Source organism: Saprolegnia diclina (assembly GCF_000281045.1).
Source record: "Saprolegnia diclina VS20 unplaced genomic scaffold supercont1.8, whole genome shotgun sequence".
Classification (NCBI taxonomy): Eukaryota; Oomycota; class Saprolegniomycetes; order Saprolegniales; family Saprolegniaceae; genus Saprolegnia; species Saprolegnia diclina.
This window is the reverse complement of record NW_008246075.1, coordinates 136,128-158,517: the sequence shown is the minus strand read 5'-3', so window position 1 is coordinate 158,517 and position 22,390 is coordinate 136,128. Positions and strand designations below refer to the sequence as shown.

The 22,390-nt window shown below is 54.0% G+C and overlaps 12 protein-coding genes across 12 annotated transcripts; 4 read left to right on the top strand and 8 right to left on the bottom strand.

Moving 5' to 3' along the window:
• Nucleotides 1-37: 37 nt before the first annotated feature.
• On the bottom strand, nt 38-848 carry SDRG_03301 (hypothetical protein; the record flags this gene model as incomplete). Its single annotated transcript, XM_008608932.1, has 3 exons — nt 38-417; nt 476-568; nt 615-848. Coding segments are annotated over 3 exons (594 nt in total), but the record flags the coding sequence as incomplete, so codon positions are not given.
• A 1,258-nt stretch (nt 849-2,106) lies between these two features.
• On the top strand, nt 2,107-3,233 carry SDRG_03300 (hypothetical protein; the record flags this gene model as incomplete). Its single annotated transcript, XM_008608931.1, has 2 exons — nt 2,107-2,495; nt 2,667-3,233. Exons 1-2 carry the CDS (start codon nt 2,142-2,144, stop codon nt 3,231-3,233), a joined length of 921 nt encoding a protein of 306 aa, XP_008607153.1. The 5' UTR covers nt 2,107-2,141.
• A 1,359-nt stretch (nt 3,234-4,592) lies between these two features.
• On the bottom strand, nt 4,593-6,992 carry SDRG_03299 (hypothetical protein). The gene is made up of 2 exons (XM_008608930.1): nt 6,277-6,992; nt 4,593-6,218 (listed from the first exon to the last, which is right to left on the bottom strand). Exons 1-2 carry the CDS (start codon nt 6,937-6,939, stop codon nt 4,638-4,640), a joined length of 2,244 nt encoding a protein of 747 aa, XP_008607152.1. The 5' UTR covers nt 6,940-6,992; the 3' UTR covers nt 4,593-4,637.
• A 279-nt stretch (nt 6,993-7,271) lies between these two features.
• SDRG_03298 (hypothetical protein) lies at nt 7,272-9,275 on the top strand (the record flags this gene model as incomplete). The annotated part of the gene is made up of 4 exons (XM_008608929.1): nt 7,272-8,122; nt 8,168-8,186; nt 8,807-8,992; nt 9,045-9,275. 4 exons carry the CDS (start codon nt 7,272-7,274, stop codon nt 9,273-9,275), a joined length of 1,287 nt encoding a protein of 428 aa, XP_008607151.1.
• Nucleotides 9,276-9,284: 9 nt separating this feature from the next.
• On the bottom strand, nt 9,285-9,981 carry SDRG_03297 (D-tyrosyl-tRNA(Tyr) deacylase; the record flags this gene model as incomplete). The annotated part of the gene is made up of 4 exons (XM_008608928.1): nt 9,285-9,397; nt 9,446-9,564; nt 9,617-9,755; nt 9,801-9,981. Coding segments are annotated over 4 exons (490 nt in total), but the record flags the coding sequence as incomplete, so codon positions are not given.
• Nucleotides 9,982-10,206: 225 nt separating this feature from the next.
• On the bottom strand, nt 10,207-11,440 carry SDRG_03296 (hypothetical protein). The gene is made up of 4 exons (XM_008608927.1): nt 11,000-11,440; nt 10,714-10,953; nt 10,397-10,659; nt 10,207-10,346 (listed from the first exon to the last, which is right to left on the bottom strand). The coding sequence occupies exons 1-4, from the start codon at nt 11,405-11,407 to the stop codon at nt 10,256-10,258; spliced, it is 1,002 nt and encodes a 333-aa protein (XP_008607149.1). The 5' UTR covers nt 11,408-11,440; the 3' UTR covers nt 10,207-10,255.
• A 1,709-nt stretch (nt 11,441-13,149) lies between these two features.
• SDRG_03295 (hypothetical protein) lies at nt 13,150-13,718 on the bottom strand. Its single transcript, XM_008608926.1, has 2 exons — nt 13,447-13,718; nt 13,150-13,398 (listed from the first exon to the last, which is right to left on the bottom strand). Exons 1-2 carry the CDS (start codon nt 13,711-13,713, stop codon nt 13,168-13,170), a joined length of 498 nt encoding a protein of 165 aa, XP_008607148.1. The 5' UTR covers nt 13,714-13,718; the 3' UTR covers nt 13,150-13,167.
• Nucleotides 13,719-14,004: 286 nt separating this feature from the next.
• SDRG_03294 (hypothetical protein) lies at nt 14,005-15,648 on the bottom strand (the record flags this gene model as incomplete). Its single annotated transcript, XM_008608925.1, has 8 exons — nt 14,005-14,235; nt 14,289-14,371; nt 14,418-14,587; nt 14,633-14,801; nt 14,849-14,975; nt 15,022-15,180; nt 15,228-15,418; nt 15,472-15,648. The coding sequence occupies 8 exons, from the start codon at nt 15,646-15,648 to the stop codon at nt 14,052-14,054; spliced, it is 1,260 nt and encodes a 419-aa protein (XP_008607147.1). The 3' UTR covers nt 14,005-14,051.
• A 19-nt stretch (nt 15,649-15,667) lies between these two features.
• On the top strand, nt 15,668-16,436 carry SDRG_03293 (hypothetical protein). The gene is made up of 4 exons (XM_008608924.1): nt 15,668-15,720; nt 15,780-15,840; nt 15,888-15,988; nt 16,033-16,436. The coding sequence occupies exons 1-4, from the start codon at nt 15,700-15,702 to the stop codon at nt 16,375-16,377; spliced, it is 528 nt and encodes a 175-aa protein (XP_008607146.1). The 5' UTR covers nt 15,668-15,699; the 3' UTR covers nt 16,378-16,436.
• Nucleotides 16,378-17,486, bottom strand: SDRG_03292 (hypothetical protein). The gene is made up of 3 exons (XM_008608923.1): nt 17,345-17,486; nt 16,750-17,299; nt 16,378-16,703 (listed from the first exon to the last, which is right to left on the bottom strand). Exons 1-3 carry the CDS (start codon nt 17,467-17,469, stop codon nt 16,518-16,520), a joined length of 861 nt encoding a protein of 286 aa, XP_008607145.1. The 5' UTR covers nt 17,470-17,486; the 3' UTR covers nt 16,378-16,517.
• A 323-nt stretch (nt 17,487-17,809) lies between these two features.
• On the top strand, nt 17,810-19,566 carry SDRG_03291 (hypothetical protein; the record flags this gene model as incomplete). Its single annotated transcript, XM_008608922.1, has 4 exons — nt 17,810-18,961; nt 19,008-19,044; nt 19,096-19,437; nt 19,556-19,566. 4 exons carry the CDS (start codon nt 17,810-17,812, stop codon nt 19,564-19,566), a joined length of 1,542 nt encoding a protein of 513 aa, XP_008607144.1.
• A 164-nt stretch (nt 19,567-19,730) lies between these two features.
• On the bottom strand, nt 19,731-20,835 carry SDRG_03290 (hypothetical protein). Its single transcript, XM_008608921.1, has one exon. The coding sequence runs from the start codon at nt 20,793-20,795 to the stop codon at nt 19,875-19,877; it is 921 nt and encodes a 306-aa protein (XP_008607143.1). The 5' UTR covers nt 20,796-20,835; the 3' UTR covers nt 19,731-19,874.
• Nucleotides 20,836-22,390: the final 1,555 nt, after the last annotated feature.

The following is a 22,390-nucleotide window of genomic DNA, read 5'->3' as shown; positions in this document are numbered from 1 at the left end:
GTATGGTTCAACGGCCCCAAAGACTCTAAAAGAAAAATTCGTGCCTGGATATTCATTCATTCGACCATGAACCAGAATGCACCCTTGTTTCGACGCCACATCGAGAAACGGGGCCGTTCAAAGGCAAGCAGGTTGCAAATCACATTCATGTCAGCTCGAGCGCTGGTGGAGTTGCGCCTTGTCATGGGCCGCAAACGCTTTGGCGAGTAAATTTGCGACAATTGTCCTGGTTTGAGCGTCGACCCCCATAATCTTCATCTCACGCGAGTACGCAGGCACCGAACAATCGCCGCGGTTTACGAGGTTCAGGCCCAAGGTTGCATACACAAGAACGTGAGGGTCCGTGAGCTTGAGATACATTTTCTCGGCCTTGACCGACACCGTGGGGAAGCACGTGCGAAACGCCTTCTTTTTGACCTATGGGTTGCAAGCGTATGAGCCAAAATATGTAGTCGTAGCTACGTTGCTGTCCTGCCTCGGGCGCTATCGCTGAGTCGGGCGACGGCCCGTGGTGCACATGCCGAGTTGAGGCTTCTGAAGGCGACATACGAATAAGGTACGACCTCTCCTATACACAATAGCTGACATACTACGTGTCAACGTCGGATTTGCACCTCGGTGGCGGACTGTGTTGAGACGGACGAAGGTTGCAACCAGCCCTGTGCAGATAGGGAATCGATAATGCGCTTCACGTCCTCGTCAGAGGCGCAGAGATGCTCGAGCCACGCATGCAGATCAACGTTCTTGACGAGTGGGCCTGTATCCTCGGATAGGAGCCCCGTGTGGACCAGTGCAAGCACGAACTCCTCTTCGTTCACCCAGCAAGGCTCCAGCATGGCGCTCGGAAACGTCGAATGTACGGGACCCGTACATCGATTTCAAGTCGCACGTACGTACAGTACGTATGTATTGTGCCGATGCCTGTGGATCTTTAGACGTCGACATGGCGTGCGCTGGTGACGAAGAAGTTCGGGCACTGGCGTCATCGATCTTGGCCAGTTTCGACCATGCCGCGGGTCGTGGATGGCTGTCGGAAGAGAGCTTGGCTCACCACATCATAGCAGTCATGCACAGGTGCGTATGCAACGGACGAGTGCGCAATTGATGGCGTGCACTAGCAAACAGGGCGCACGCGCAGTACTTCCGGTAGCGCATGAACCCGCGGCAGTGCCGGAATCACTGGTGAAAACAGTATGCCATGAATCAAGTTTGGCTCACTTTCAAGTACGTCCGTTCTCCATTAATTTCGACTGTGCAACACGTTCGCATATCACAGGCGGCGAGGGTTGAGCGGGAAGCACATTTTCGACTTCATTTGGCCAGTGCAAGTGAGCGAACGTCGTATTGTCCCTCGAGAGGCTCCTCTTACGAAATTTCATCCGATATTTCCCGAGACGACGATTGCACAAGCGATGAAGACGTCGCGCCCTCCCTGGCAAGTCCATCATTAGCAACAACAGGAACGCAAACCACCGAAAACGTGAGTCACCGGGACGTACAAGTACAAGTCGACTTGAAACCATCGACACCCGAGCCGCATTCACCGCAATATTTAATGGCGGACGTCCTGCTTGGGAATCACGAGCTTTGCGTCCTTTCAGGTACGCAAATTTTCTTCATCGGGTGCAGAAGAAATTTCTTGAATATATAGATGCCTCTGGGCGAGTCCGTGTTGTTCAACGCGCGTACAGCGAAGTGAAGTTACCAGCTAAAATGGTTGCCACTCGGGATGCCTCGGGTACTGGTAAGTGCGACACTCAACCTATGTTCAAAACCTGAATTAGAGCAAATTGCTGTTGAGCGCCACGACCAGGGCGTCAACACAACAACATATTTGCAGCCGAGCATCGATAAGGAGACACAAATTTCGATAGCAGATATCGATCCGCCAAACTCATGCCCACTTATTCCGCCACTGCTTCAGGTGGGCAATCAATCTTCTGACAAGCCTAGATGGACATTAGGACTCGGACAACTTTGAGCTGGATTTGTCCAACTTTTCCCGTTTTCACGTATAATACAACTCTGAGCCAATATTGATGTTTGAGCGTTGCGTTTCTGGGTCGTTCGTTACGTCCTTCCAGCAACGCATCGCCTGAAACCACTGCAGCATCACAGGCGAGGGGCGAGTCGAGCTTACCATGCTTGCAACACTTGTCGCCGTGTTCGTTCTATTCACGACAGCTACAGCCACCGCTGCGTTCGTTGATGACGCCAACAATGCAACCAAGCCCATCGACATTGGCGTCGACGTCGGTGCCTATATGTACCAAAGGACTACGTCGCCAGTTCTTGTCTACAATGCATCCGTGGACGACGCTGGGGCCGAGTTTCTTTCGCTGCGATTCACTGCTTTCAGCATTCCAAGTTCCGACTATGTGGTGCTGCGCGCCATGAACGGCTCCGTTGCTCAAGTTTACTCGTACGCAATGGTCGACGTCTCGACGGTGCCATTCTTTTCGGTCCCAATCTTCAGCAACCGCATGCGTCTCGAAGTCTACTCAATGGGCGAGTCCAACACGTCAACTCAGTGGAGCATTAGCGTCGATGCTTACCGATACTCTGGCACTCCAGACTCACCAGAAGGAGACTGCTCTCCAACAAGTACGGCATTTCCACCGCCTTGCAGAAACTCACCAAGAGAGCCGTTTTTCCGGGGGTCCCAGGCTGTCGCGCGGCTTTTGGTCAACGATGCCGCAGGCGTGAAGTGGTGCACAGGCTGGCTCGTCGGGTGCCAGAATCACGTGCTCACCAACTATCATTGCATTTCCAGTCAAGCCCAAGCGACCATGACGACGTTTGACTTCCACGCTTACAGCCCCGTGTGCGATAAGAACGTTTGCAGTACAGCCGGAGCGTGCCCTGGTACGAGTATTGTGTACGGTGGCGAACTCGTCGCATCGTCGCAGAGCCTCGACTATGCGCTTGTTCAACTCAACGTCTCGATCGCCAAAGGCAACTACCTCAGGCTTCAAAACTTTACTAGCGTTGGTGGCCCGCCAATTTACATACCACAGCACCCGTTTGGCCAAGGCATGCTTGTCGGGATCAAGACGCCGTCGACGGGCAACGGTCAAGTACTCACAAGCTCGTATGCCAATTGCGGCATGAACAACCTCTTGGGGTACATGGTTCCAACTGCGCCAGGGTCATCGGGGTCTCCAATCATTGCTTACAGCAATGTGGTCGTCGGCATGCACGCGTGTGGTGGTACGCATCTTGCGTTATACTAGTACTGTGGTATCTCACGACGCTTTCGGTTAGGTACATGTAGCAGCAGCATCAACGGCGGAATCCCTGCTCCACTTATTGTTGCCGACTTGGTACAGCAAGAGAAGCTTCCAGCGTGCGCAGTAGCATCGACGTCACCGCAAGCGAACGATCCAATCTCAGTTGCGACGCTGTTCGGGAGCTTGTTTTACCGAGCGCTTGGCGTGACAATGGACGTCTATGCACTGCAAATCGAAGCTTCAAATCAAGTGCTGGAGTTGCGCGTGACTTCGTATCAGCAAGATTTATCACCACCGTATGCGCTGCGCGACGTTCTGGGTCTTTGCGATGCGTCATACTTCGACGCCGTTGTGTATCTCATCGCCCAAGATGGCGGCGGGGACCTCTCCATCATTGCGTCCAACGACAACCAGTACATTGCTACGCCAGACGGCTTCGACTTGACGTCGTACGATCCGTATCTCAACTTTGCCGTCAGCACCGGAACCTACGCCGTGGTCGTTGGAACATCGTCGATGACATCCCTCGATGCACTCTCTGCAGCAACTGGCGCGTTTTCATCGACTGCGACACCACCTGTATACTCGGGCGGGACATTGCTGCACTGCGGTGCACCACATGCAGACGTGGGAAACTACGCTCTCGATATCGCCATCACGGGCGGCAATGACTCTCTCAACCAAGTCTCAGGTCCCAACACGAGCATCGGCAGCAGCTGTAACGCCGTGCCGCATTCAGCACCAGCGCCACTCACAATGTGTTCGTATCACCGCACTTCACCGCTGTACATCAATAGCGCCGTCTACGGTACTGTGGCAACGGTCGACAATGGTTCGATAGCGACAACCATCCACGTACCATTTGAGTTGTTGCGTGGAACGCTTTTGAGCATCGACGTGGTGTCGTACTTCGAGTGGGACAACGGAAGCCTTCTTCATGACGGCCAATGTGATCCGGCATACGTCGACACGGTTCTGTACATCTTTCAAGACACGACTGCCAACAACTTACAGCTGCTTGACAAGAGATTTTTGATTCTGGCCGTGGACGACGCACCCGTCGTGGACCGCGACGCAGGCCTTGCAATCAGCAGCCGTGATCCGTATATCAAGATGTTCTTGCCCGGAGGCAAGTATGTTGCTGTGATCGGCCGGTATCCGCTCTCGGTGGATGATGCCCGCTTCGTAACAGCTTTGTCGCCTCTCGCAAATGCTCATGTACACGAGCTTGGACCATGGAAGGCAAAACGACCGTGGCCAGAAGCTACCGCTCGTATCTTGTTTGCAGTCTCCACGGCCAATGCACTCGTGCCTCCGGTTTCCACTACCACCCCAAGTGACTGCTTCCACGAGTAACTTGTACAGCTGACAATTTACTTCAACGTGTTTAACTTGGTGGTGGAAGCACTAACCTTGCGCTCGATGAGGGATACCATGGTGCTTGGCGTTATCAAAGGCTTTCTGCAGCGAAGGGTCGCTCGACCGCTGAAAAAGGACGTTGGGTGCAACGGGTACTGAGCGCACGTGGTCGGCCGTGCCGCCAATCAGAACGTCCCCGACAAGTGTCGTCTCGACGTGGTAGCGCCAGTCGGACACGAAAAGGCGTCCTGTTCTGTCCATGTAGAGGACACATCCGAGTGATAAGCACGGCGCGTAGTTTGTCAAGAGGTTCACATTCCAGTTGCAAAAAGCCTCCAGCCATAGCGACGCCCCATCAATCATGACGCACGGCATCTTGCGTACACTGCAGCGTCGGAGCAACGTCACGCCAAATGAAAGCCACTTGTCAGCGAGGTAGATATCGTACGACGTGAGGTCCCGCGCCCGATGTGTGGAACCAGGCGCAACAGTACTGCGTCGTGATTTGTGGATCAGGAATGTCGCAGCGAGACACAAGAAAAGCAAAAATGCGATCGCGATGCCGCAGAACGCAACTTGCGTCGTGTAAACGAATGAAATAACTTGATCGAGCGTCGTGCCAGCGTGCATGCCGACGTCAACGACGGACGGCGCACTACATTGGATGAGAATAACGCCGAGCAGCATCAGAACTGAGCACTCGACGATGGTCATGTGCTGGAGCACGAGCTGTCGATCGATCAAGAGAAGCGCGATTTGCTTAGCAGCAATCAAATACAATGTCGTAAACGGTCGCATCGTCATGAGAGCGAGTATCCACGCTCGGAGATAGCTTTGCACCGAAAGACCTTGCAGCGTCAGCAGCATTGAGACTAAGCGCGGCCCGTTGCAAAAGAGAGCAAGCGCGTAGATACAATCAAGAAAAATGGCAAGTGGCGACTCGAGCAGAAAATGCAAGAGTGTGCAGATTCCTGTATATGTTGAGCGGCACACTAGGAGGCACAGTACCCATAGGGCGAGATACGGCCAACGCACGCTCGTCTTTAGAGTGTCAGTATCAACAAGATACACGGCGAGAGGCCCTGGTGAGTATGTGCCGTCTCCGACGAGTGGACTGCTCAACACGTTCGCTGAGAGAACACCAATCGATGACTCTGAGGTGTTACCAGCGACAAGGCGTAGCAAGAGACTCTGTGATATCACGAGATGCCTCGGACCCGAGAGCGCGATTTTAGTGAAGTACATTGTCGAGGCCACGCGGTCGTACATTCGGGCGTGCCAGCGCATATTGGAGCACATTGCAGTCACTTCCGGAGTTACGCACTCAACGACCCATTCTCCCATGTCGGTTGCATTTACGACGTAAGAGGCGTACGGCGCGCTTGGCAGAATCGAAGCGTTTACCCAGCAACCTTGGTCTGCAAATCGGTTGAACGCAGCTGGGCTGCGCAGCTTTTTGAGCGACGGAAACTGGCGTAGCTGGCATTTTGTTTGGGAAGATGACACTGCAATGTCACTCGCGCCGAGACCAGACAACCAGGACGCGTCCGGAAACACCAAATTGAAGTATGTGAGGAGCTGGGGATCGGTCGAGTACGACTTGAATACGATTTTACCCGCTTCAGCCACCTATACGAAAATCGCATTGAGCTTTCAAACACACCGAAGGAGCTTGGAGATAACAAACCTTTGGGACGGCAGATTTTGGGAGGAGCGCGCGAACGTTGTCTTCCGAGAGGAGGCCCGATGCATTCAAACGTAGCAGTGCAACGAGGTCGCTGTACGATGCTGTGAGAAGCGTCATGTTGGCCGGAACTCCCGTGAACGATATGTACGACGTGCTAGCAACCGTAGCCGCCTGTACATCCCACCAGTCGCCGCCAAAATTGACGCCGCCGAGTGCAGAGGCAACATCAGGAAGCCTGCTCCAGAGTGTTGCTGTCGTCCCCCAGAAAACAGAGTAAGCATTCTGACCGAGCGCTTCAATATAGAGAGGAAAGAATCCGATCTCGCCACCGACGTCAGGTCCAAGAGTCAAACCAAAGTTCACGTTGAGCGACCCATCGGGCGTTAGTGTGTTGCCGTTGAGGTTGGCGCTCGAGACGTTGAGCGATGAGAGCGATTGCAGCACGATCGAGAGGATCGCGAGCTCTTTTGGCTGCGCAAAGGACAAGAGCGAGCCCATGCGTCGAAAGCATTCGCTCACGAGCTGCGCAAATGTAATGGTCAGGTACACGAGCAGAGCCAGAACGACAAAGCTGCGACGATGCAATGGGGCAGTTGAGAGTACTTTGCTCGCTTCGGCAAGCATCGAGTGGGGTGAGGCTTCTGCCTTGGGTCCCGCAAGCATCCTTGATTAGAGTCAAAAGCCACTTGCTCAGGCGTTCTGGACCTTGGTTTCTTGGTGGTTACGACTGGAAAAAGGTGCCATCAGTTTCAGAGCTCACACACGAATGTCGCCAAGGCACTCGTTGTACTTTCATCCATCGCGGCGTCGCGGTCTGGGATCCGATACTGTCATTTTGGCGAGTACGTAGCTCGAGTGTTAGAAATGTCGAGAAGTTTGCGTTGTGCTTTCCATCGCAAGCGGCGCTCATGGGTTGCCTGTCGGGTTACACTTGAGGTCCTGCCAATCAAACACTGCCTCTTTCAACCAATCACGTGCCGGATCGCTAAATTCGAATGTTGACACTGGAGGAGGGCGTGACGTGCCGTCCGCGATGGTCATCAGGACCATGGAGTCTCTCGTACATCGTCGACAACGCTACAGCAAACCATTTCTGCGTCACACTTGACTTTGAGGGCTCGAGCAACATTGCCCTATATCGATCGCCCTGCCTCGAGCTGCAGGTGGAGCTGGGGCCGTACGACCGTGTGCGCGTTGTCGTGCGCCGCCTCGACGAGCAAGCCCGCTGCGCGATCAAGCTGCGTCATTCGGTCAACAAGCGTGAAGCCAACAGCAACATGCATGCTGTCAAGGAGCAAGAAGACAAGGCGCTAGCCACACTTCTGTTGGATGTGTACGCGGCTTCGTCCGTCGATGCAACTCAACGTCAAGGCCTGCCGTATGTCGATGCGACGTTCATGCCGTCCGAAGCAAGCTTGGGATATGGTGCACAAGCGTTCACTTGGAAGCACGTTTCACAGCTCTACGACCCACTGACCCCATTTATCGACCGAGCCAGCACCGTACTAGGCTTATCACCGGAAGCTCCACTCACATCAACGGGGCTGGTATCGGCCCTGACCATCTTGAGCGAGCGCCAAATCTTTCTCGAGAGAGCCATGAGCTCGCGAGATGGTGACGATCGCTTCTCCGTGCAGCTCTATCGCCGCGGCGAGCCCGTTCTTGTCGACGTCGACGGTTTCGTTCCTTGCGTACCGGGCGGCGGCCCGGCCATTATCAAGTGCACCCATGACGCTTTGTGGCCACTCGTGCTGCAAAAAGCTTTGGCCAAGTTGTTTTCCGGTTTTGGCGCTTTGCAGACTGCGTCCTCGTCATCGATACTGGAGGCCGTCTGCGGCCACCCCCGGTAGCCTTTCCTACGGACGGAGTTCTCAGCTCACACTGTCAATAGGCTCGCTTTCTCGCAAGAGGTCCTTTGCAACACGACAACGCTTGAAATGTTGCGGCGCGTGCAAGCTGCGATGTCAAAACATCATCTCGTGTGCGTGAGTGTTGCTTCCGTGGATGCAGCGATCGTGTCAGTTGAGTTGTCCTCTGCGGACGACCAAGCGTCGAGAGTTACACTGCGGGACGCCTCGCGTCGTCTTGATTCGGTGTTTCCCGAAGGCCTGCGGAATGGTGCCACGCTAAGGTGCAAAATTGGATCCAACTTGTTATCACCGCACCAATATTGAGTTTTCGTAGCGTGCACTACGATGAGTTTGCCGGACAAACCCCGACGCTGTGGTATATCCCACATGTTTCAGAAAGTCGTACCGTGCAACGGCGTCGCTTCTACATCCCGAGCAAGTCAGCCCCCGCAGCTTCGGAAGCGGTGTTCGCGCTGAGCGTTGTCGTGCCGGTTGTAGCCTTTATCGCCCTTCAATGTTTGGAGGCTCCTGCGGACAACATCGGAATCGCAGTCTTGGAGGTCCAAGACAATTGCCGAATTCACGAAGTTGCATCGGCGTCAGCTACTCTGGATCACTCAAGCTGCAGTGTACCCACGTAACACTCATTGATGGTCGAGTTACGAAGCTGTATGCGATAGATGATTGTGCAGTTTGCTCCTGGCGAGTACCTCATTGCCGTCAAGCCTTGGAGCCGTTGGAAAGAAACACCACGAGACACAGAAAACAAGCTCGAAGGTGAGGCGGCGCTACGGCACTTTTTCCGCGTCCTGGACACAGACATGGATGACCGCCTCGGTATCGACGATTTGCGGCGTTTCCTTCAAGTCCGACCTGCACCCCTCCCTCCTATGTTTGCTGATCGAGCACCTTGCTTAGGTCTACGAAGACGGTCTTACCTTGAGCGAAGCTTCGTTTACATCAATTGTCAACGAGTTCGAGTCCGACGCTCGTGGACTCACGTACCAGGGGCTCAGCGAATGCTACGAGAGCTTTGGCGTTGGCGCGACCGATTGCAGTCACGCTATCTTTCAGACATCGGCGCAATGCATACTGAGCCTTCATCTATCGTGCCCGGCGCAGGACGTGGCGCTTCTTCAGATCGAGTAGTCTGCGAGATTTGCAATACAAAGTTTCATTTACGCTTTTACAGAATGCGGCATGTAGCACACTGCACGATCTTACTTGCGCACCTTGGAATCCAAATTCATCGTCACTGGTCCGTCCCCGACCTACATGTATTCGTCATTGAAATGGGCGCGAGGGGGTGATGGTCGTACGAGGGACACTTCCATGTAAGCTCCAAACACGCCTTCTTGCACCTGATCGGGCGCCGTGTGAGCTTTCCGAACACGCGTGACAAGGTTGTCAAAGAGCACTTTTGCTGGTTCCGGTGCCACTAGACAGTAGTTGATTAGCTGCTACGTCGCGGATCGCGTGTAGGTACGGACTGGAGAGATGAAAGTCAGGCTTGTTGCCGTTCATGTAGCCATGCAACGTAAACTGACTGACCATGAGCACCTGAAAGTTATTTTGGAGCACGGATGTCATCCACGCCTTTCCGTCGTCGTTGGGCCAAAGGCGAGCGTTCTATGCACCGCCGGCGTGAGCGGCATGCATGGCGGTGTTTTGTACCAAGATGCGCCGACAGCACCATTCCGCGTCGTCTTCCGTGTCGTCGCGACCAATGCCAACGAGGCAGACGACGCCCTTGGAGATGCTGCCCACGGTCTGCCCGTCGACCTTGACGCCGCCGCTGGTCACACGCTGGATCACAAGCTTCATGAAAACTGAAGCTGCTCTTGGCGTCTCTGCTACTCGCTTATCCGGAAGAAATGTGCTATCCGAACCATACGATTAAAATTCACTTTCCACGAATGATCGGTTGGCACCGCGCAAAGCGAGGCGAACGACTCAGTCGATCCGTGTGAGAACTCGCGTCAACTCGCGAGCGAGTCGATAACATTTGAATACGCCCATTGTTGGCAGCAGAAGCAGTCACGCCATTCGTGACCACCTCTCGAAATGGTATCGAATAACGCTGAGGACAACGGACAAATCAGCAGTGCTTAAAGGACAACAACACACTATCAGCTATGGGTCGTCGGTGGCTGTGAAACCACCGGTGCCACAGACGTCATCGGTGCAACTTTCTGCTGTTTCTTTGGACGTCCAGGCTTCCTACAAGCAATACTCGTGTGAGATCATCGGTATATCCTCGTCGGTCGCACGGCTTGGGCGCTAGGCGTGCGCCAGATAAATACGCATCGGGGTCTTCACCCATTCGCTTGAGGTGGTGCTGTAGCGTCTGGAACGATCGCTCGAGTTCGTACTGCATGTCCTTGATGATCCCGTGCTTAATCATGCTCGCGCGATTGGCGTTGATCATATATCCTGTCTCGGTATACAACGTCTCGATGATCTCACGACCCGTGATTTTGGACACATCGGGCGACTGCTTGCAGAGTTCCGAGTTGGCGAATATCGCTTGCAGCTACGTGTGTCACGTAGATGAGCACACAACGATATAGTAGATGAGCCCGCGCACCTCGTCGGTCGAGTACGTTGTCAGCCGCGTGTCTTTCTTCTCGTGCACGTGCATCGCATGGTTGTGTTCCAGCGCGCACTTGACGCGGATGCCAAAGTTACTTTGATTCACGCTCACTAGGAACGGGCACCCAGCCTTGCTCGTGCAAATCCAGAGCCGGCGCCGCCCTCCCTTCTTCGACTTGTCAATGCCAACCTGGAAGCCGCACACCTTGGCCAATTGCCGCACCTTGACTTTTGCCTACTCTCGCGATGAATCACAAAATATATCCAGCGCGCGCACGTACGTCGTCAAAGGAGGCCACCATGACGTACCGCCGGTCGGTCGGATCGCGGTTCACGAGCCCGAGGTCAGCTGCATGAGGCAAGAAGGCCTCGACGCGCGGAATTGACGCCATGAGTCCGTCAATAGACACGGCTGCCACTGAAGCAGCCCCATCCAGAGGCGGTTCATCGTCCATGGAGGCCTGCAGAGCCTGAACAGACTCGGGCAGCGCCTCGACGCGGCCAGACACGAGACTTGGCGACGCCGTCTTGCGCATTTCGAGCGCCATGTGCAAAGGGAGCATCTTATCTTTCGGAAGGTGGTCGTAGGGTCCCTGTAAGAGGTAGGCCGCCATCGGCCGAAGGGCGCCTCCTTGCTCACTGGCGGCTTCGTCCACGGGTTCGTCAGCGCGGTGTGCTCGAGATGCCATCCTGAATTGTATGCGCAGCTCCGGGATTGCTCCGGGATTTTCGACTACAGCAATGGGTTTAGTATTCTGTTTAGTCGAAAAGATCGTGAGCGGGATGGCGGACTTGAAGCAGCGGCTCCAATCCCTGGCGGCGGAGGTGAACGCGACGATGTCGACAATGGCCTTCCTCCTCGGATGCTCTGAAGGGTACTTGGCGTCGTGGCTTGAAGTAGCGCCTGCTGAAGACGACTGCCTTACGGAACGGGTCGAGTATCTGCTGCGGGCGAACGGCGTCACACGGCTCCTCGACGCCCGACCAGGCGTGATCGAGCAGAGCGCTCAAGCCCCAACAGCGCTACTTCTGCGTACAGCAACACCTCAACTTCAACCGCAGCAACTCGTAGAGCTGCGAGAAACCGGGAGCCCACTCCCAAGCCAGCTCCCAAGCGTTCTCGACGGCGTTCAAGTGCACTCAGGCATGGAGTCCTTGTCGCGATACTTGCGTCATTGCCATCGGCGAGCAGCGTCTTCGTACGCTACACAAAGGCGCCACGAATGCATCATGTTGCGCTACTCAATGGAGTCACTCGTACCGATTCGCCTCACGCTCCTTTCCAAACACGGGCGATTTCAAGAAGCTTTCCTGTGGGACGCTGAGCAGCGCGAATTGTCGCCTGCCAGTTTCGCCGCGGTGCTTGCAACCGAAGTGCAGCTTGATCCTGACAGCGAGGTACCTCCGCTACCACCTGCATACAACACTTATACCGTTGCAGCAGGCGATCTCAAGATCGATCACAACGCAGCTTTTGCACCACGCACCCTCGCTTGTGCCGATGGACCGCAGCCTCGAGTTTCTTTTCCCGATTGCCATTGACATCGAAATTGGTGGTCTCCGCGTAAGTGTTGTGTCTCTCTCCTTGAAGTAACATGCCGTCAAGTTTCATGACGAGTTCGAATGGGACATCGCGGCAGACGAGAACGACGCAACGATATTTGCGAGCCAGGTACAGGATGTCTTATGACCGCACCTCACGACTACTTAGACTTGCAAAGATATGGGTCTTCCTGCGCCTTTTCAGGGTGCCATCGCGCACACGATTCAGGAGCAAGTGCTGTTCCAAAGAACTCTTGTGTTCAGAGGGGCCATGAGAGACGGCGGTTCCTGGTATTCAGACCTCCAGCCAATCAACGTCGACACCTCAATTCCGCAACCCCTCTCGCCAATGCATCGTCCGTCGCCGAAGCACCCTCCAAAGGTATTCCAAAAGCGCTACTCTATTGCATGTAAAGAGGCTCGACCGGCCACAGGTCTCGGGGCTCGATGTCTATGTGCATCATCACCGAAGGCTGCACAAGCGTAATCGCAGACGCACCACCAAGCAAATGCATGCGGCGTGGAGAGCTCTTTCTGCCACGGTGCGATTCTAATTCAACACAATTGACTTGGATCACAATGCTTTAGGAACGTGCTTGCTTTGAAGCACTAGCGGCGCGTCAGATGCGAGACAATCGTCGTAGCCACAAACGCCAGCGCCGCGACGAGCGCATTGAACGCTGGGAGGAGCTCGAAGTTTGGCGCAAGCGACTGTCACTACCTGTTGAGCGCCAACTATCGCCACCCGAGGCGCGAGCGCTCCTCCTCGACGTCATATTGTCTCCATGTGTCAAGGTTTGGCTCATGTGGAACCACAGGACTACATCGTAGCACGAAATCGCGTCGACGCCGCTCTTATGGCAGCAGCAGCTACGATGGACGTAGAAAGTCGAGATACAGCATCTAGTTAGTTTTCCGTGTACACGATGATGCCCGTAATGTCTTCGACTTCTTCGGTCAAAAGCTCGACAAGCTCCTGCTGCTTCTCACGCGTGTTGAACCATTTCTTGAGGCGCGAGTCGTACTCGAAGCGCTTGGGCCCGCTCACAGGCGACGACCACCAGATCTGGCGGTTGGGACCTTGCTTGTTGAGCACCCATGTGCCGTCTTCACCGAGGTTGATGGTCAAGACGCCTTGCTACAGGAAGTATGGCGTTATACCGTCATAATATCGAGGATTGCATACCGAGAGCGTAATATCAGCGTCCGGCAGAATCGCTTCGATACCATCCATCATCTCGAGGATGTCATTGAGGACGACGTCGCTGAGCTTCATGAACTCCGACTCGGTCATGCCTGGCACAACCGTCTCCGTGCTAAAGGCCATGGTCCGCGAGGCCACAAGAGCGCGCGACGAAGACTTCATTGCGGGCTTGAGTTGCGGCAGCGCATGGGCAGATGCGCGAGCCACGTGGCGATGCGCCAAGCGGACGATCGAGCGCACGCCAGCCATTTTCCAAATTGGCCGCGATCTGGCATCGTTGGGGATCGGTTATCCGGATGTGAAGGCCACAGGACACGCTTTCCGGACGATCACAGCGGAGAACGCGACGCAAAGTCGCACAGTTTGAGAAAGAGCATCACAATGATACTAGTAGACCGGTAGAACGTTGACACAAGAGCTCGACGCGGAAGCTATAGCTACTGCTTGTGTAAGGTGCTAGTGGTGTGTTACAGTGTATCCTCTACGTTGCAAATAGTAGGTATAGTCAACCCAACTTTCCAAGCCAATTGCTCGCATAGTTAGGCGCCCTCAGTGTGCGTCTGGGTTGAGAATGAAGTGTTTATCTTCTACTCGACCGTATATAGGTAATTCGGGAGCTTGAAGCGGGCACCCGTGTAGTTGCCTGTGATGTCGCCAAACTGATCACCCAGACAACCGATGACGTTGTACTCTTTCTGGAGCTTTGCGCGCGCTCGCTGCTTGAAGTTGGCCGTCGACATGAGATGCTCACAAGGTTGGCGCAAAACGACCCTAGGCGATTGAAAAGGACGTCAATGAAGACTCATTTCGGCATAGTAGCGGACATATCTTCGCGATAGCCAGCAAGAAAAAGTGCCCGCAGTGTCGCGTCTCGAACCCGCTCTGGTCGCTCCGATACGAATACCACCTGCAGTACATGTCGGTTTTAGCACCGCCATGAACTTCGAAAGTACCTTGATGCCCTTCCATTTCAAGTAGGAGTAGAACCGGAGGACCATAGGATTTGCTGGCGGTGAGCCGTGTATGAGGTACTTGAATTGAGTCATAGGAATCGCCTCGAACTTGGTCGACTTCATGTAGCCGTAGCTCACAAGCGCCGTATCGTCAATGTCGAGTACAAAAGCTAGGAGCTTGCTTCACGACACGTCATTTATCTGCACGTGATTACCGCATTGCATCTCAAACGGTAATGTTTCCAGCAGGTGGACGGCGCGGCTGAGGATGACACCGCAGTCACGTTCGTAGATTGATGAGTCGGCATTCGCCGTTGCTTCGTAGTAGCTCAGGATAAAGTCGCGGGGCATGCAGAACTTGGCGAGGTTGGTGCTCCTTGGCGCCTACGTGACGGTTTTCACAAGCTTGCACACGATGCACAAAACCACACGAGTGACGCCGCCCGTGCGAGCTTTGAAACCTCGGGTTTGGGCAAAAGCAATAGCTGTGATGGAGCTGCTTCAAGAGCATCGAGACGCGCAATTAAGTCGGCAGAAAAGGCGCCATAAAAGTCATACCTTCCACGTCACTGTATGACATAGGACGTACAACCAAGGTTCTTACCGACTGGGCACCGTCCGGAGTGCTTCAACACCGACAAAAGTGTCGGGGATATCGACGATGTCCAAGTCGTAAGGCGGTCCATCCAACGTTGCTCGCGGCTTACTGCGCTCAGTGGCACTGTTTGTTTGGCGTTGTACCTCTCGGCTCTCTTCGAGTTCTCTATACTCTAAACTTTGAAATCAATAACTCTACAACAAAACGTATACCGTAAAAGGGGGCCGTGAATCGGGTTATGAGCAAGGCCAGCGACAATCGAGGCAACAGACACCGCCGATTTGTTCAGCTTGGCCTCGGCGCGAGCCTTTAGTAAATAGGCCTCGTGAGCGCCGTGAAATCGCACGAGCATTGCAGTCGCCGTTGCTCGCGCGACCTTGTAGAGCAAGAACGAGCACTCTAGCTATATAAGTTCGATAAGACTGCCGTTGTGCTGCGCAAACTGGTATGATAGACCTTGTACTTGTGAACGTACGCTTGGTACACAATAGCGTCGTGGCCAGCATCGTCTTCGTCTATGATCTGTGCAAACACGCGGATCGCAAGGCGCGACCGATCGATCTTTTGTGCGTGGAGGGCATCGGCAAGGAGCGTCTCAAGCCGATCCGGTGTCGTCGGCAGAGGTTTCGGCATCTTTTAAATTTAGGCACAGCACTCGTCGTTTTTGCTCGCGGTGTTGTCGTGATGGAGTACACGCAGAGCTCGGTGCGCATCGATCTCGCATCCTCTTTCGATCCTTATGTCGTCGGGTTTGGGTACTGTAGTACGAAGGCAACACGAGCTTTGGGCGGCTCAACGGCCACGGCGTCTACACTTTCCCAGACGGTATGAACTTTGTCAACCATTTTAAACTTCACCCACGGCGCCCGTAGGCTCTCGGTACGAAGGCGACTTCCAGAACGGCCAGTTCCACGGCCGAGGTACGCTCTTCTTTCCCCAAGGCCGCTACGACGGCACATGGAAGGACGGCAAGGTGCGCTCAAATTTTCATATCTCTGGCGCTTTATACTGCGTTAGAAAGTGGACGGCAAGTTTACGTTTGCGGACGGCCTCGAGTACGCGACGCCGTGGAATTACAGCACCGAGGACGACCGTCGATACCATTGCGAGAAGGTTGCGCACGCGACGGCACCGCATGCCAACGGCTATGGCATCAAACCTCCCGGAGAGACTGCGTATTGTACCGAGGGCGTCCAGAAGATGCTACCGTACGGCTATTACGACGCCGGGAACGGCTTTTACGACGAATTTACCAACACGGTCGTGCCCGCGTCGACGCTCGACCCGGGTGACGCGCGTGAAGCGACGGAAGACGAGGCAGAGTGGATCAAGGCAAAGGCGGCGAAAGGCTTTGCCAAGTAACTCCCCAGTAACCCCTTTTCGCCGTATTAACTACAACGCACCATGTATACCGCAAGCAACTCTTGGACCATTATCTTATGCAACGCATACAAATGGTCTGTTTCCTCGAGAAGTGCGAAGATCGTCATTGAGTCATAGACCTAGACCATGTCCGGGTGGTAGCGGTGGGGCGCAGGTGGTGGCTCTGAAAGAGCGATCGTCGAAAACGGACCCGAGACGTAATCGGGGTTTGTGTCGTTGAGACTGTACAAGGCCGGTGCCTTTGGCTCGCTATCGTTGTCAGCGCTTACATTTCCCTCAAGCACCTTGATCAACCGGTCGTTAACCTACATAATGCATCGCGTTGAAAACAGTCGTCGCGTCATTGTCTACCGTGAGGCACGTTTCCAGCGTTGCCTCGTCGAGCTTGCCCGCAAGGCCGGCCTCAATGAGCGTATTCATGCGCGGCTGGCATTGCTGCAGGAAGTCCAAAACATCGTCGGCGTCTTCACAGTTGCCAAGCGCCACAAGATTGACGTACGTCTTGATTTTGTCCTCTACCACGACGAGGTCTTGGCGCAGCTTGTCAAACTCGTGCGCGAGCGATGGCTTAGCAGATACCGTCTCGTCATGGTCAGTGCTGCTGGCCGACGCACTCTGCAGCTGGAGCTGCACAAACGTATCACGGAACATAGGTTGCGACGGATACTCGGTCGACCATTCTTGCAGCATGCGTAGCGCTCGAGCACTCGCGTCGGGATAGCGACCGTCGCCGTCCACGAGGGCGACAATTTCTTGGAGAAAAAGTCGGCTCGCCACAAGCTCAACGAATGACGGGCAGTTCTTCATGATCGTCTCTGTCGTGACCAGCGCCAAAGAAACTTGGTCTTCGCTCTCGCGGCGGCTGAGGAGGCGCTGGATCGCTCGGCTCGTTGCCTCGGCGCTACGTACCAATCACTTAGCCCAGGTCGCGCAGCCGTAAACGTACTCGGTAGCGTTGGCGCCCACTACATCGCAAAGCTCGAGGATGACCCCCCAGTCTGGGTTGGTCGCATCGCCGGCGCAGACCATGCTCAGAAGCGCGCAGACGTCGTCGCTCGGTCGGTCGTCCATGTTCTAAAATTACCGATGCCAACGCACGTTTTAATGAACGCGTGGCGTTTGAATACAAAAACAAGGTTCTCATTAAACATTTTATTTTATGACGCGAAAACCGATCCTGGGCGGGTGATGTGGCCACATGATCCAAGCCCAGGAGCAGCGCACACGAGGATATACGACGTCGCCAGCCACGCGCTCCAGGGAATAAAGCAAATAATTCGCTTGCACGCGCTGCAATGTCGATCCAAGTCCAAGACCAGATGTCAGAGTCGACCCCGTTTGAACCGCCGATGGTGCGAGACGAAACGGACAACCAAACAACATATATTCTCATTGCACACGTCAGTCAACCATGGAGCAGCGCAACCAACGTCTCTGCCTCGATCGCTCCAACGCCCTGGCGTTCGACTACAACTTTGCGAAAGCAGAGGCGCTCTGGCAAATGCTTGGCATCCCGCCATCGCTCATCAACGGCCTCCACCCTGACATTCGCGCCGTCGTGCACGCCATCGCCCAGCACACGGTCGAGCTCGAAGCCCGCTGTCGTGCCAACGCCAACGAGGCACTGAGCACACGAACGTCCGACATTCTTGCCGTGGTAAACGAAAACCACGCAGCACACCTCACACACGTCGGTGAGATGGAGGTAGCGCTTCGGGCCACGACGACAATTGTGCGCCAGCTCGACGAGCGCGTTGCAAACGGTGTATCCGTCTCGGAGCTTCGCAACACTGTAAATAGCATTCAAGACGGCGCAGAGATGCAGTGTGCTGCTCTGCGGGAGGAACTCCAGCAGTGGACGACGGACCTCGTGACACCAGCTTTCGCGACCCAGTTGAAGATGCCCGCAGTGGAGGCCAAAGTTCGCTTCATGCTCGACCATGAGCGCATCGCGGTCGCGCAAGCCAACGAGTTCCAGATGGAGCACTGGATGAAACGTATCGAGTCCAACACTGCGTCGTCAATCAACGTCATCCAAGACGAAATCACAAAGTGTCGCGCCGAGGTGCGGAGTGCACGGCAGCTCGTCAAAGACCTCGAAGGCCGCGTCTTGGCCCAGACAAGACAGCACGTAACGGAGCACTCGAAAACGATCTTCAACTGGAAAGACTCGGTCGATGCGACTTTGCGCGAGCTGCACGAGACGCTTGACGTCATTATCACTGAAAAACTGCCAGGGGTGGCGCACGAAATTCGATTCGAGGGCGATCGGCTTGTGCAATTCGCCTCCAAGACGTTTCTCTCAATGGCCGACTTTGACGTAGCGATGAAACGCGTGCAGCAGCTGACGCTCGACTTCAAAACGTCTAAGATGTCGCTCGAGGCGCAGACCACCAAGTGGTCCGTGACGTTTGATCGCGTCTCGGACGATTTCAAGCTTCTCGCCAAGAAAATTGCGCTGATTCCAGACGTGATCCAAGACTTTCACGACCGCTTTGAGTGGAACAACAAGCAATGTGCCCACCGCTGGGAACAAAAGGTTACAGAAATGTATGCGCTCGAGGTGATGCAAAGTACGTCCTTGGTATTTTTATGACATGGTACACTAGAGCGATATCAAGAACCTGAAGACAGCCATTGCGACAGGTAGAAACCACGTCGACGCAGCCGTCTCTGCACTTCACGTCTCGCTACGAGAGTCCTTCGATGCGCAGGCTCGAATGCACGACCGTGAATTGGCGGAGTGCAAAACACGGCTACTGGAGCTGGGTCATGGCTGGTCGAGCGCCGTGTCACAGCTCCAAACCAAGCACGCCACCGATGCCACAACACTGGCAGATGCAGAGCCTGCTCCTGCCTACCTGTCGTCCGAAGAGTACGAGCGCCTCCACGTCTTGTATACAAAGCTCACGACAGACGTCATGGCACTTGCTCGGCGCTACGATGGGTTCCTCGTGCAGTGGGACCGCATGCGACGAGAGTTGCCGTGGATGGAGCACCATGCAGCACCGCATTTCGACCCGCTGAGCAACATTGACTGTGCTAAAGGACTCAAGCTCCCTCAGTTGGTCCAACTACCGGCTCAAATCTCCCCGCAAATGGAGGTTCATCTTGTGCGGACTCTAAGGACAAATTCTCATGTAAGCGGTGGCATTAGACCCACAGTAGTGGCCCCGCGCAACCTCCGAAAAATCCTGTTGCCATGGTCCACCACGCCCGAGCTGCTGCTGTATCGTGCTTCCGAATCCTGCCGCTGCGGCCAACGACCCCGAGAAAGACAAAGGATTTGCGGCCTGCAGTAAACAACCAGTCATAGTGCTGAAACGAGGCAATGTCCACACCTTCAACACCATGTCATTAGAAAATATGATAAGAAAAATTTTAAACAGAAATGTCTTATCGCAACTTGCCGTTTAAAGACTTGCCGCTGCACGAACAATCAAATTTCTTTGGAGGAGTGGGGCTAATTCGGTGTTCTACTCGACGATGAACTTGATGGCGACGAGTTTCTCGCTGATGTCCCAGAGTTGCGACGCTACATTCGTGTCGTGGCTGGCGGGTGTCGACTCTTCGAGGACAGGCGGTCCCCAGCGAGAGAAGGACTGGGGCCCGTAATATTCGCCGCCTTTGACACCTTTCGCGACTGCTGCGTACAGCGTTGGTAGACAGCCGACGTGGACAGGCTGCAGTGCAACGCGAGCCACGATCGGGAAAAGCCACGGCATGAGACCACCCGACCACATGTGCGGGAAGAGGTTCGTGTTGGTCCACCCTGGGTGACACGCCACCGACATGACGTGCTCAATGCCCTTGGCGCGGAGTCGCCGGTCGAGCTCGTAACTGAACATGAGGTTGCATAGCTTCGACTGCTCGTATGCCTTCATCGGCCCATAGGCCAGCGGTGTCGGCATGAGGTTGCTGAAGTCGACGGCGCCACGCCGATGTGCGAGACTGCTTAATGTCACAACGCGTGACGACCGCGAAGCTTTGAGTACGTCAAAGAGCTGCGCCGTGAGCGCAAAGTGGCCGAGATGGTTGACGCCGAACTGTGACTCGAAGCCCTGCGCCGTGACCGCATAAGGCACCGCCATGATTCCCGCATTGTTTACGAGAACGTCCAAGTGAGCATGCTTGGCCTTGAAGGCATCGGCGAAGGTTGTGACACTCGCCAAGTCATTAAGATCCAGCGGTAGGACCTCCACGGACGCGGTTGTGACCACTGAGAGGATGCGCTCCTTGGCGGCCGCTGCCTTTTCCGCGCTACGACACGCCAGGACGACATGTGCTCCCTTTCTTGCGAGCTCCAAAGCCGTCTGTTCACCGATACCGGAGCTTGCCCCGGTCACAACAACTACGGAGCCGGTCAAGTCGGCAATGTCGGCCGCCGTCCACGCCATCGTCCTTCGTTAGCCTTTCGCCTTGCTCTTTCGCCTCGTATTGGCGTGTTATCCGGACATGTGTGAACTTCAACAAATCCACTGTACTGTATACACAAGCATACCCGTACACTGCATCGTGGACAGCTCAATTCTTGTACGATTCCCCTGTTGGATTATACACTGTTTTTTAACACACGACTCCTCAAACATGCGAGATTGCACCGATCCATAAACCTTGCTGCTCCTTATAGCATCGTTTTACTGAAGGGGACGATTAAGTTTGTTTGCAGTCATGGAGGGCTGTGGGGCCCATAAAACTTCAAAACTCCAGCTCTGCCCCGATCTTTTGAGGCTGTGGAGGTCACTTGAGCTTCTCCATAGAAAAAAATTGATACAATTTATGCTCATATGGATCCAAGCAACGTCACTTGATCCCATGGAGTCCATGATTGGAGGATTGGAGCGTGATTGGAGGGCATATTTCCAACGTTGCAAAAACATTTTGGCCAATGCAAACACGCCACCCGTGCGCTGCCCAATCACAGCTAAGGGCGACTTGCCCACATATTAAATATGTTCTGTTAAATTTTACGGCTCGATATCCAAAGAGCTTGTATTTTGTAAGTCAACTGCAGGGGAAATTAAAATTTAAGTCACCAGAATAAAAATATCGTGGCCAGCGCCACCAATCATCGAGCCAGCGCGGCCAAGGCTAGGAGATGGCATTTTAGAATTAGCAGCTTCCGAGGCAAGTGCCTCGAGCAACGTCTCGAAACAGCTGTAGTACCTCGGGCAGTTCCTGAAAGGCCTGGATGGAACACAACTCTATCATACCAATGGAGGTGTCGCCATCTGGACCGTCTAGTGTCCTTCTGAGCTGTCCGAGTTCATATACGCTATATTAGACCGAGTTGCAATGATGCAAAACAACTTCTCTGAGGCTTGTACCAACTAGCCGTGAAGGCAAGATATACACTATCACCCATAATGTGAGCAACACACACATTGTAGTTTGCACATGTAGCAATGAAGGGAATGATTTCTATTTCCATTGGTCCGTGTTCTAGATCCGCGTTATCGCGATGATATTTTTTTCAATGGTCTGACCCTTCAATTGCACTACATTTTCTTGCTGAATATCTGCTTCCCATCACTCCACACCGGCAGTATTTTTGATCCCGCTGAAAAGTTGGATCTTATTGTGACTGGACCAGTACTTTTCACGGAAGCAATAGCATTCAGCGATTCCTACGGATGCGGTCGTTATTTTATACGGTCTTATCAACAATGTCTTGCTGACATCTTTAGTGATTAGTTCTAGTTTGTCTGAAAATGAGCGAATGATTACAAATCTATGCACCACTCTGAATGCATATTACCCTTTGCGAGTCATGTTGAGATATACACCTGTGTTTATGAAGCTCATTATTTACACATTACATATCTAGTGTTTCAAGGCTATGAGGATTGTTATTTACAGACCTGTTCTGAATGACAATCATGTGGAACTATAACATGCATCACCATCTGAGCCTTATTTTTTTCCAATCTACACAATTGACATCGGGAGTGATGACTATTACTTTGCCCTGTGTCTTTGATCCCTTCTGTGT